Below are 13073 nucleotides of genomic sequence, written 5' to 3' on the forward strand. Positions count from 1 at the left end.
GTTAATACATATTCTGGTCATTCCATACGTTTAAATGTTGTAGCCATTCACTTCAGTATTCTCTATTTGTATGTAAGGGAAACACGCATAGCACTAAAAGTTGTTTAACTACAAACATGACTGTAGGTAGGCAGGGGGAGAATGCCCAGAAAGGCAAGCCAGGAGGGTTGATTCAGTGCTGATGGCATTGGCACCGCATTGTACACCAAAACAGATCTGTGATAAATAGCTTCTCCTCTGTTTGAGTGAACTGGAACATGTTTATGGAAGGAAGGCAGTTCCTTGGAAATGGGACTTCTGACGTCTGTCTGTGACTATGCATGTGTGCAGAAATCTCATCTGGTTTGAGCGCTTGCTGGCCCTAAACTGTGTGTGCTTTTCTTTCCCATGTCCCCCATCATGCCTGTCCTGGCTGACTGGCAGGCAGCAGGAGCGCTTCCAGCAGCACAGCGCTGCCCGTGGCTCACACAGCTCTTGCTTGGAAGCGAGGTGGCACTTACTTCTCATGGTTTTCAGCAGGGAGGTGCCCGCAGGTTGGCAGTGCCCAGGCAGCTGTTGTGCTGCTCGCGTGTCTGTGCTGGTGGTGCTGGAGGAGGCTTTAGCTTCCCGCTGGCTCCTGCCTCAGCAAGCAGGAAAATGCAATGTTAGTCCACTGAACTCTCCCCCTCGTGGCGAAAAACAGGGAGGGAGGAAGGTACAGGCCTCTGCTTCAGGGAAATAAAGTGTTGGCCGTTTGACTTCAGCAAACAAAAACCCAGCATCTGTGAGTGGTGTCTCAGCACTACTTGGGCTTTGTGCATACTCAGGCAGGAGGTGCTTCGTTTGGGTAGATCTCCCTCATGGTTTCAACTTTATTTCAGCAGCAGGTGATGCTTCAAAAACAATTTTTAAAATTCTTCTTTTGATTCTTTAGCAAAAGGAGGAAACTGAACAGCCCAAGTCAGCGGAATGGCTTGCTCCCAGTCGTGCTGGTGTAGTAGTTGTCACGCAGTCCTGAGACCTGACCTGGAACTCTCGCAGTGTTTGCTTTGTTTCCATCGTGCGGCTTACAGAAGTCTTTCAGCTTTCACTTTGTGTTGGGTTAATATTAACGTGTATACTAGGAAGCAGGATAAAGGACACTGCAGATTAAATGCTGCTTTGTTGAACTGTATTGTTCCTAAATCGGATAAGCTTGAAGCTGGACTAGTTAATGTTTGTTTCAGTGCCTCTGTCTCTGGGACTTGTTTTAGACTGGTCATCTGCTATTGCATGTTCCTCCTATTATACAGAAGTCTCAGTATAATACTTAACTTGAAGTGAACCTGTCAAACTGAATTAGATAGAAAATTCCTTTTTAGTGCCGGAGTTACAAGTGGAGTATCTTAGCCACGTCAGCAGTGCTGTGCAATCCAGTTGACCTTAAAAGTTTCTTTTTCTTCCTTATTACAGGGGTCAAACTCCTGCTGAATCAGACTTTCAGGTGCTTGAAATTGCTCGGAAACTGGAGATGTATGGCATCAGGTTTCACCTTGCATCTGATCGTGAGGGCACAAAAATTAATCTCGCTGTTTCACACATGGGTGTGCTAGTATTCCAGGTAAGGTGGGCAAAGCGTGCCATGTACGTCTGTCTGTTTTTCCATTGGTATGTCTCGGGAGTAAGTCTTATTTTAATTTCAGGTGTGTCTGATGGTAAAATCTAGCACGTGTTTTATGGTCAACAGAGTATCATTTAGACTCACAAATCACTGAGTAGCGCAGTTTGCCCTTGGTGTGGTGGAGAGAGAAGAGCATAAACAATCAAATAACAGTGACACCGAACTAAGATGTTTGATGTCATCTGTTTGAAAGTTACTTACATGTTCAAGAAAAATAATCAACTTATTCCGTACAGCCCTAGAACAGTTCTGTAATCTTGGAGTTTGTGTTCATTTTCCCTTGTTTTAATCTTGCAGTGTGTTTTTGCTAGGATAACATTGATTTCAATGTATAGAAGTATATAGAAAATAGTTTTTACATCCCAGTTTTCTAGGTTTCCCTTCAGTTTTCTGCTGTCTGCTCAGAGACACGCAGGCATTGTACAATTTGTAGTTCACCTTTGTATTAAAAGATAAAATTGCCTAAGTTAATATTGTTACCAGAAATAAGAATTGAGCAGAATGGGTTGGGTGCACATTCATGTGTCTGTATGCCTGCAAAAGAACTTAGTTTACTGTTCTTCTGAAACTTTTGCAAACTTCTTATTATTTTAATTCAGGGTAATACGAAAATCAATACCTTTAACTGGTCCAAGGTCCGTAAGCTAAGCTTCAAGAGGAAAAGATTCCTTATTAAACTCCATCCAGAGGTCTGTGTAAGTTTTTCCATAATAACAAGCTTGTCAGTGTTGAAAAAAGTTACATATAGTTTATCATGAAAAATTCTTGAATTTGTAACTTTATGTTGTCAGAGAGCTGTGCTTTTCTTCACCATTCAGGTAAAAATCTTTCTCACCCCGTGCCTGTCACCTTAATTTCAGCTTCATGTATCTCTGACAAAGGCATGGGCATGTGCAAATATTACAGGGAAAAAAAAAAGAATCTAGTGTTTGAGTAACTTTTTTTTACTGTGAAATAGTTACATTTCATATTTCTCTTGGATATAAATGGAGATTAATACTCCTCTAAGCTCTCTGATCCGCTGTAGTCCCAGATGAGCTAAGATAACTTAAACTCTGAAATAGTAAATCTTTGTTCAGATAAAGGCACAGTAGGGAGTGCTTTTGGCTGTGGCTCCTTAAGAGAACGATATTGTACACTGCTAATACAGAAGATGATTCCTTTATATAGCAGTTTTATCCAGGAACTTGCTGAATATGTGCTGCTTAAATGAAAACTGGTACAGAGTCCCTTGATTCAAGAATAAAGAGACCTGATGCGTTTCAGGAAGCATTAAATGGCTGAGATTACATTGCTGGAGCTTAGTTTTAAGAACTATATGTTTATTCTTTCTACAGCCTTATCTTTTTAACATGTCCTTACAGCAGAAGAGTTATTTCTCATGCTTGGCTGTTTTACAAGAGGTGTTTTTGACTGCAACTATCACATTTATTGTCACTCTCTTTGTTATTTCCACACTTAATGACTGGATTATGTTCAACATAAAGCTGTATTAGAATGGGAAAACAAAGTTGGACATAATACAGTGATACATATCTCAGAAATCTGAAACAGGACACTGACAGCATGTTCAGTTGTGTGTCTCACTAAGAGACCCTCAGAAATTCAATGTGGTAGCTGTATTCTGACACGCGCAGAATTCCAGTCTCCTCTAAATCGCAAAGAATTAAAAAAAAAAAAAGCATTAGAACTTTAAGAAAGAAGTATTTGTAAAATCACCACTATTTCACTTAAATATTTTTATTTCTAAGTTTTAATAATGCTCATTGTTTGTTAATGTGGAATATATCCAGCATGTTTGTATGGTCTTAGTCAAGTGTGTTCTATGCATTTTTACGTTTTCCAAGTAAAAAAAAAACAGTTTTAAAGTAATTAAATGATTTAAACTGCATTCATAATAATATTCATAGTTTTCATGTATATGCGAAATGACTTAGCAGAATGCTGCATCTCACTGCTTTTTTGAGCCTTTTTGCTGAGATCTGTCCTTTCCTTTTCTCTTCCATTGCCGTCTTATGTTCTGCTTAGCTTGTGTGTTTTGTTCCCAGGGCCCATACCAAGACACATTGGAATTTCTTTTGGGAAGTAGGGATGAATGTAAAAATTTCTGGAAAATCTGTGTTGAATACCATACATTTTTTAGGCTGTTCGATCAGCCAAAGCCAAAGGCTAAAGCAGTCTTCTTCACCAGAGGGTCATCATTCAGATACAGGTATGGAGGAGCATAACACACTTATTAAAACTGAATTGCTTTATATCTTAAAGAATGAGCTTAAAAGGGAAAAAAATATTCTAACGTAACTCCATTTGTAATTCTTATCCACTGCTTTTTGTAACTTTTATACTTTTGTGGATTCACAGTGGACGAACACAGAAACAGCTAGTGGATTACATTAAAGACAGCGGGATGAAGAAAACCCCATATGAAAGGTAAATACAGATTATTTTGTCAGGTGAAATTTGGTTGAGACTTTCACGGCATTCTCACTTCCTAAATTAGAATTGTTTTTAAAAGACTCTTGGAGGCATTTTCATTAGCTGACTTTAGTTACAAGGTTTACTTCAAATTTAAAGTAGCTGGACTCATTTTTTTTCCTAACTTGTGGCTTTATTATGGTGTAAAGAAAATTGTAAAAGTTTCATTATTGCGTTTTAATGTCAGTGGACAACATGTGGCTTGGCTATCCAGAAGTTTGGTGTATTTTGTAGGTGCGTCAAAGTTAGTGGGACATTTACATATGTCACTGTGATCCTGTGTTTTGTACAAGGGGTAGTGGTAACCAAGAGCCCTGTTCTCATTCATTCTTCTTGAAGCTGCTTTAGCCTAATGAATTGCAAGATTGTACTTTCTCAGCCTACTGACATATGCCTGTTGCATTCCTGTCTCCTTTGTCCTAGTACTTAATAATCACAAGGTAAGATGGTTCGGCTTGCTAACTGGGCAGTGTAAGAGATTTGCATGTTGTTTTACACAATGTGGTAACTGCTGGAGTCTCAACAGTCCAAAAATAAGACTGGGAGCAGTGCCATGGGGAGAGCAGTCTCCTTTTGTGGCAGTATTGAGCTGCACGTGTTTAGTCCTCATTGCTTTGTTGTCACCGCTTTGCAGTATTAGAAACTACAGTGTCTTGATAAAAGGATATTGAAGAAAGCTGAAGCATCAAACTCAAGTTTAAATCCAAAAGAGTGTTGTCTTAGCTCCCAGTTTGTGAACGTGATTTTGTCATGTTTTAATTTCAGGACATCATACAGCTTGCATCTGTGGGCAGTAGTTGGGTCATGTCTCTTGTGTAGAAGTTGTAGCCTGAGAACAAGCTGAATACTGAATATCGCTGATGTTTGCTGATATCTGATGTAGGATGTGATGCATAGCAACGTAGTTTTAAATAACACTCATTTATTAATACACTTAACATTTTGACTTTCTTTATAAGTGTTGTACAGACGGGGAGTGGAGAATGGAGAATACTCTGTATTCTGTATTTTATACTCTGTATAAAATTATGCAATTAGCCTGTGATACAGCTCATGCTTGAATTTGAGATCTGCAAGCCTGAAACCATGACCTTAAATATTCCTTTTCTAAACATATAAAGAATATACATTTTAATTATTAAATTGTGTCGCTTAAACTTGACTGTGAAAGCTATGTACAGGTGAGAAACTCTTCATAGTCACATATCTGAAAGTTTGCAAGATTTTAATAGGAATCCCAGAAAGTTTTCTGTGATCTGCTATTAATGAATATTTTTAGTGTCCTGGAGTACAGCTGAGCACCTTTCCTGTATGACAGCATAACTTATGTTAGCTTGGTGGATGGACTCGGTGATCCAACCTAAGCGATTGAATTAGTTATTAAAAGAACATAATAAAATGCATCTTGAGGCTTTTTATTGGCTATTAGAGTGAAAACAGCTGAACAGGGAAGGGAGGAGGCTAGCTGTTGTCTTGGATACTCACAGGATGCTCTCTTTTCTGCAGGAGGCACAGCAAAGTCAGAGTGTCCACTCACGCTTCAAACACAGATGTGCCAAAACAGGTTAGTACTGCATGACTCCAGGTGGTCCCGTCAGTGAAGCTGACAAACAGCTTTCCAGGATGACTGCATAGAAATATGGTAGAATAAATTGTTCATCTGGAGTCAGCTTCACTGTTTAATCTTCGTTCTCGATGTGTAGTTTTCTTCTTTTTTTGCAAGGAGTAACAATTTTGATAGTTGTAGCTAATGGAGTCTAAAGAGAGTAATTTCTTTTTCAGAGTTCATTTTGGCTGAGAAGATGCAGTAGTTCCTAGTATGTTACTACTTCAGAGTATCAGACTGTGCTCAGTCACTACCTTACTGCTTTTTGTGGAAGTCTTGAATTCATTCTGTTACCTTTTCTGTTTTTACTTTCTTTCCCTCAGAGTGTCGCCTTCCCCGAGGGCTATAGGACCCTGGGGTCTCCTGCCTCAGCGACCGTCCCCTTCCACTCCGTTCCTTCATCGGCCGCTCCTACCGTCCTGCCCATCTGTGCAGAAACCAGCCCTTCCTCCTTGGACCCCCGAGCGCCGTACACAAGGATTCCAGAAAAAAACTCCACAATGCCCGCAGAAGAAACGGGGAGGAAACTGGTGCAGCAGCCTGGATCTCCCATGTTCCAGTCATTCCAAGGTGTTGGGTTTGGTAGTGTTGCAGGAAACTGTAACCCTGCTTGTCCTGTTGTTGAGAGTGGTTGTGGTTTAGATCTAGATGTAGAGAAGAGTAACAAGGAGAACAGGGCTGCTCGTTGTGAAAATGACAATGATGAGGATGACTTTACCACAGGTGTTTTTGTTGCTGAAAAAGAGCATCAGCACTGCAGTAGGGGTGCCCCTCTGTTCACACTGACAAATTCACAGTTACAGGTGTCAGAAGAGTTTATTGATGATGACCCTGCAGAAATTTCCTTTTTTGCAGGGGGCTCTGAGGCATTTTCTTATGTGTACAGCGGTTTAGATTTAAAGGGCTCTGGTTTTTCTAAGGGTGCATCAGAGTCTCCAGGCTTAACGAAGGATGCCCTTCAACAAAATGCAGTCTCTCCTCAGTCAAGCCCTGACAGGTATTCAACAGAAGCAGTAGATATGAATATGGAAGACGAGTTTGAATTTGAAGAAGAGAGCGACTTCAATGGCAATGAGAGACCATCCAATACATCGGAGCTGTTTGAGGTTAAGGCACAAGCAAGCCGAATGCAAAGCCTCCTGAGCCCTTCTGAAACGAGCTCACTCATCAACAACCGATCTGAGAGCAGCTCCCTCAACAATTTGCCGCTCAATGGTACGTCCTCCCTGCACACGTACAGCTCTGCTAACCACTCAGAGGCGAGCTCCATGGTGAACTTCCCAGCCTACTCAGTGCGCTCCGAGTCCAGTTCAGCCTTTCAGTTCACTGACATCATTGACCAGCTGGAGCAGCTGAGCTACCCTCCTACCACCACGGAAGACTCTAGCAGTACGGATACAGACTCCTGGGACTCTGAAACTGCTGCACCGCTGGATGTGAACCTTTTCTTTAGCAATCCTTTTACTCAAGCAACCGGTGAGAACTTTACTTTTGACTTTCAAAATAATTTGAAAAATCTCACTCAAGAAGACTGGGCGGAGAAGACACATGTCAATCATTGATTCTTGATTTTTGTGGTGGATTCCTCTAAGCTGCTCAGAGTTAAAAGTCAGAAGGGTGTGATGTCAGTCACTTTAAACAAGAAAACTCTAAACCAGTTGCTGAATTTTAAATCACGTACCACAGTTGATTATTTTTCTTCCTGTCTCTCTTCAGTTCTCTTAAAGCATGCTAACTCTAGTTCTGCATCAACACACTACATCCAGAATGTGTCATAACAGGCTAGAATGTTTGCAAAACACCACGTTTAGGAAAAAACACTGGTTTCGGAGAAGTTAAGAACCATCAGCTTGCTCATGCAGGCTTATCAGAAATTACAGTATATCAAAGGACTTTTTTGTCTATGAAGATGTCTGTAAGAGTGATATAATATGCTGTCCCTGATTAAAACAGTCATTTTTGCAGGCAATTTTTAACAAGCAACTACATCCAGTAAATTAGTTGCTCTCACTGCAGTGAGAGTTCTTGGTGTTTTGTTTTTTTTTCCCCCACAGTCAAAAAAAAAAAAAAAAAGACAATCTTCAAATCAATTATGAAGGATAATTTTTAAGATACAAAACTACGCAACATAAGTGAATATGGGAGCCAGCAAAGCTTCTTGTGGAGACGATCATATTTTCTGACCATAAAGTGCCTTCAGCAGCCTAGCAACAAACAAGTACCCTTCTGCTTTGCAGTAGTTTGGAGATGCATACATAGACTATGAAAGCACTTAGTTTGCATTAAATTTTTTGTTTCATCTATTCTTCCTTTATTGTGCTACGTAGAAGTGCTTACAAATTAGCTCATGGGAATCTACTTGATTTAAGGAAGACAGGTGGAGGTAAATCTGGTGAATGCTTTAACTTTAAAATATGGCCTCTTTTTATTAAAGGAGAAGGAGGTAGTACGGTACAAGTACAAACGGTGCCTCAAAATAAGCAGCTTACAATGATAAGTGTAATTTTATACTCAGTATCATTCGTATTGGTTTTCTTAGGTTTGATCTTGCTATATTGTTAAAAGACCTTCATTCCTTAGTCAAACATTAAAAAAATACCATTGTTTCACAAAATTCTGCTCACTGAAAGTTCAAGGGAATTCCTTTCTGTGGTAAAACATGAGGAAGTAAAACATCCTTTGATCACTTGTTCCTTTTAGTTTAGTATTTAGCGAGGCATGATTATTTTTCATGGCACTTACAAGTATTGTGGGAGTTCTGTTTGAATGGAATCACTGTTTCATTAGAATCTGGTTGCCTTTGCTAGTGGCACAGGAAAATAAAGCACATTTAGAACACAGTACTAGTTTGGACTTAGAGGAATGTGCAGCTGTGTAATTGGTCTGATTTTTATATAAGTTTAGCTTTGTTTTTCTATTCAATGTGTATTCTAGCTCTTTGTTGGACTTTATTCATACCTGTGGAGATAATCTCATGGATGTGACATTTGTAAATAGGCACTTGGAAGAGGTCTTCAGCTGTGTCACAAGTGGTACCTTTAAGTGTGTATCAGGCTGTGTGTCTGGTTTCCTTCCCACAATGACATAATATAACATGATAAGAAAAACAGAAAAAGGACTTCTATCTGCTGAGTTTCGTACAGGTAGTAGTGTCAGGGACAAATAACAATTTAAGATTTAAAAAGCAGCCTTTAATTTCTTTCATCTTTAAGTAAAAAAGAAATCAAGATGGAGCTATTTGCATATAACCACGTCTGCCTCTGTTTTATGTTTTGTGCCTAAACCACAAGCATTCTCTCTAAATATGTTACGGTTGCTCAGTATGGGAAGAAGTCCCGCTACATTCCCTAGCATTTCAAAAGATCTTAAGATCTTCAGAAGAGAAAAGCTTGTTGGTGCATTTTCAATAAACGTACTGGGTAATCATGAGAGGAGGCTTGCTAATAACATTTTCTTTCAGAGCACTTGGTCCTAAAAGATGTCTTTAGTACTTCTTCTTATACTTTGCAACTATGCAGATCTTCTGTTGGCAATTTTAAATCTCAGGGATATGTATTTTTTTAAGTAGTAGTAAGAGCCTTAATGTGATGCCCGTTTTGTTTCCTAATGGAGCTGGAGATCTGAGGTCCGAGTCCCTTAGCTTAGAGCAAGATGTCAGGATAAGGTTTTAGTTAGCACCAAGAGTGCTGACCTTTCCCATCTTCTGACTCTGCGTTATGTCTGAACTGGGGATGCTCGCATAAACACGGCGCTGATCAGCACCTAAAAAAGAGTATCCTTTGCTAGGATTGCACGCTGTGGTGTACTCGCAAACAGTCTGCCGCTTTCTCATTTCCAGATGTGGAATGTGGAAGAGTGGAGCAAGGGTATATGCTTCTCAGATACAGTCTGAATCCTTCAAAGGAGGTCCAGAAGCCACTACTAGCTGATAGACTGCTGGAATGCTGTTTCTGTAGGAGTTCAGTGCTACTTCCTGTGCCTCCAGCACCTGCTGGTTATGTCCTTGCTGTTGGTAATCGATAGCGTGTGGCTGTTGTGGATTTGTTCTGCCCTTTTCTGAGTTTTAAAGCTGTACGATTTCTGAAGCTATGGTTGTGTGATTGGCTATTTTGTTTTACTTGTGCTTTTCCATATAGGCACAAAAGAGGAGAAAATTTAATTTGCAAGTAGAATTTTTACCGTAGCAGGAAAGCCTTGAGAAAAGCTTCTCCTTGATTTCCTCTAGAGGGATGAGTTCAGATTTCCTTTGTGATGGAGACGGAGTCAAAACCAGCCTGCCTCTGAGCGCTTTGTATCAATTGCCAGTTACTCTGGCATCCTCTTCTCCCCCAGCAGTCTCCTGATACAGCAGGAGAGGGTGGGGGAAGGAAGGGCTTTCCCTTCTCTGTGCTTTGTCTTTGAATAGTATTAAGGGAACGGGTGAACTTCAGTGTGTTATGTCCTGAATATCAGCTGTACTGTCAAGCTGTCGCTGTTCCTCCTTGCAGTTTGTTTCATTGTCTTTTTACAGTGCTGGCACTGCTTAGGCTTAGTTCTTGGCATTGATTTCAATTTTCTCCTGAGTACAGAAGTCTCCAAGGAGGCGTGGAGCGTGCTGGTGGGTTCTGAGTGGTGCTACCTGCTGGAGAGGGAGCTGGGACCCCTGCAGACCCCGAGCAGTGAAAGCTGCTGTGAGAACCAGGGTGTTAAAAGCAGGGGAGATTGTGTAGGAGAAATGAGAAGATCTTGGAGGATGCTTACCTTGAGGAGGAGGAATTGGAGGAGCTGTGGTAGGGGCAGGTGAAAGCCTGGCTGCAAAGCTTCACTTGTTTGTGGCAAGTGAACAAGCATCTCTCCCTGCGCCGGTCGCTTGTGCAAGTATGTTCCTTCTTGTTTGCTTTCTGCCCCCGTCCGTGGGAGGCGAGAGTGGACATAATGTTTTCTGAGGTACATAGTCTTCTTGTCAATGTGCAGCTTTTAGTGGCGTTTTTTTTCAGCAGCAAGAACCAATGGGGCTTTCAGGTTTCTTCTGTTCCAGGTTGCCTGTACAAATACAGTCCTATTTTACCAAATACATGCAGCTGTAGAAGGTATGTCCGTATCAGTGGTTTTCCCAAATGTGTTAGTCTGATAGCTACAGCTCTCTCAATGTGGTACTCAACGTGCGCCTTGCGGTGTGACTAAAGACATCAAGGAATGAATGTCTTCAGTGGGTAAGGTACTCTGCACCTGTATTGCTGCATGTGCCTATTTACAACCGTTTACACTTAAGTGCATTTATTAATGTCAAGCACTACACGAGAACGCTTGGATCTTCGTGTCTGTAGTTAGTGGAGCTATTAATTTGCACAGAACACTGGTCACAGGATATTCTTTGACCAGTCGGTGACCCGGTTAAATTTGGTAAGCCTTATTAGCCTGTATTATCGCTTGTGCCTCTATTTGGTAAGTTTAAAACATGCACTCATTATTTGAGTATTACATGCTGTATATTTCCCAGGAATTTATCTTAGAATAATATTTTATCTTAGGATGGAATGGGGCAACATATTGATTTGCTACCAACTTTCAGTTTAATTTCCAGTGAGTTTCTGCGTTGCTGGATAATAGCGACTTTTGATCTCCTTTTTCCTGTGTATGTTTGTACTGTGGTCAGAGGTGGTTTTCTGTAAGGGTGGTTTTCCTTTTTTCGGTTGGTGGTTTCTTTCTGTGGTGGTGGTAGTTTCTGTTTAGTTGCAAATCTTAATGAGGGTAAGAGTTTATGGAGATGCCAATAAATGTCATTTCTCTATGCAATTTGGTGCAAACCTGTCGGTAAGTCATTCCCATTATTGTCATTTTGCAAAAAATTCAAAGCCATACTTATCAGGTATCGACTGAGTGAATGAAAATACATTGCAGTTCCCATTGTAGTGTTTTAGCTGTCATTACCTGTAGTTTTTAGTAGATCCTACCATGAACTCATCACAAATGCTGCGTGTATATGTGTGGGTGTACATATACACTCTGTGTATGAACACGGGGAGACTTCACAGTTCCGAAGATGTATCGTAACATTCAATTAATTTGTTATCTGCTTGTGGGCTGTTACAGGCTTAGTCCACAGAGCGAGCTGTAGCTTTGGAGCACGGTTCATTGAACCTGCTTTGTGGGAAGGTGCTGCTACATTTCTCAAATCACAATATTCTCCTGCTGCTTGCACATGCGAGGCTCGGTTGGCAGCCCAGGAGTGTGGTTTGTGACAGTTGGGCAGCTTGGGAAGAAACCAGAAATGCCTACTTCTCAATGTGTACAGAGATGGACGTGCCTTGATTAGAGTGACTCCCCAGTGAAATAGGTGCTACTCTTTTCAGGAAAGGATTACATTAAGGAAACAAAGAAGGCTGGAATTTCTTGACTGATCTCTCGAACTTTTATCTTTTATACCATAAATGTTTTATTGAATTACGTGTTGGGACTTTTTAATACCTTTGTGTCTGTTGAGATTGCTGGTTATGAACCTACAGATTTGTACTAATTCATAATTCTAATTGTTTATGCAATAAAATAAGGAAAACTTTGATATAAATGATACCATGGGCTTTTTAGCTTTATTTTCGTTACCCTTGTGTTTGAAATAGAATAAATATTTGTTCTCCTAGCCAAGGCATCTTAGAGTTTCATTACCAGATTTCCCAAGGCAGTTTCTCTCTTACATACCTTGTTTGAAAGTAGAGTGACCAAATACTGGTGTGTGTTTTTCAGATAGCTGTCTTCTGCAGACGTTTTGTTTGGGATAGAATTGGGACTAAGAGTTAAATATAATGCCTAGAGTGGAATTTGATTGTGGATACATTGTCTTATAAACTGGGTATCTCCCTTGGGCTGTCTTTTCAATGTTTTTTATAGAAGAGCTATCCTTCATTCTAAGCGTAGGATATGCAGGCAATCAGATTGCTTCCTGTTTCCTAGGTTCAGAGTTCTTCTTCAGGAATCGGTGACCATTATGTGGGTAAATCTCTTCCTTGGTCACGTGAATCTTTGCTTCTAAAAAGACCCCTAAAAATCCCACTGGGCTGACCCCTGGCCCTCCAGCACAGCACAGAGACTTCTGTGTAGCACAGTGACCATATAAAGGTTAACAACTACAGTGCGTAGAACAACCCATGTGTGTTCCTTGTCTGCAAGTAGTGTAGGCAATTGGAAGGGAAGGCAGCAAAGGGGAGCGATGGAGGAGGGCCGAACTTGCTCTGCGTGTGCCCCGGGCTCCCTTTGAAGGGAATCACCCCACGGGATGCGATGGGGCAGCCCTTCTGATAAGGAATCCAATTGCTAATGTTTGAACCTTGCATAGCTGTTAGGACATCCCATCGTGGTCTTCTTTAGTAGAATACT

The 13073-nt window shown here is 40.7% G+C and overlaps 1 protein-coding gene across 8 annotated transcripts in view; it reads left to right on the forward strand.

Moving 5' to 3' along the window:
• Nucleotides 1-13073, forward strand: part of FARP2 (FERM, ARH/RhoGEF and pleckstrin domain protein 2) — a 63116-nt gene that overhangs the window by 30465 nt on the left and 19578 nt on the right. For 7 of the 8 annotated variants that reach the window (XR_002438714.1, XM_021396877.1, XM_021396878.1 and 4 more), the window contains exons 8-13: nt 1432-1579; nt 2239-2334; nt 3688-3851; nt 4001-4069; nt 5621-5678; nt 6044-6290. Coding sequence is in view for 7 of the 8 variants with exons in the window: in XM_021396877.1 (XP_021252552.1) it covers nt 1432-1579; nt 2239-2334; nt 3688-3851; nt 4001-4069; nt 5621-5678; nt 6044-6290 (782 nt within the window). In the remaining variant the exon portion in view is untranslated. The remainder of the gene's footprint in view (nt 1-1431; nt 1580-2238; nt 2335-3687; nt 3852-4000; nt 4070-5620; nt 5679-6043; nt 6291-13073) is intronic. The other variant, XM_021396880.1, reaches the window with a different exon arrangement.

The sequence above is a fragment of the Numida meleagris genome, chromosome 4 (assembly GCF_002078875.1).
Source record: "Numida meleagris isolate 19003 breed g44 Domestic line chromosome 4, NumMel1.0, whole genome shotgun sequence".
In the NCBI taxonomy this organism is placed as follows: domain Eukaryota; kingdom Metazoa; phylum Chordata; class Aves; order Galliformes; family Numididae; genus Numida; species Numida meleagris.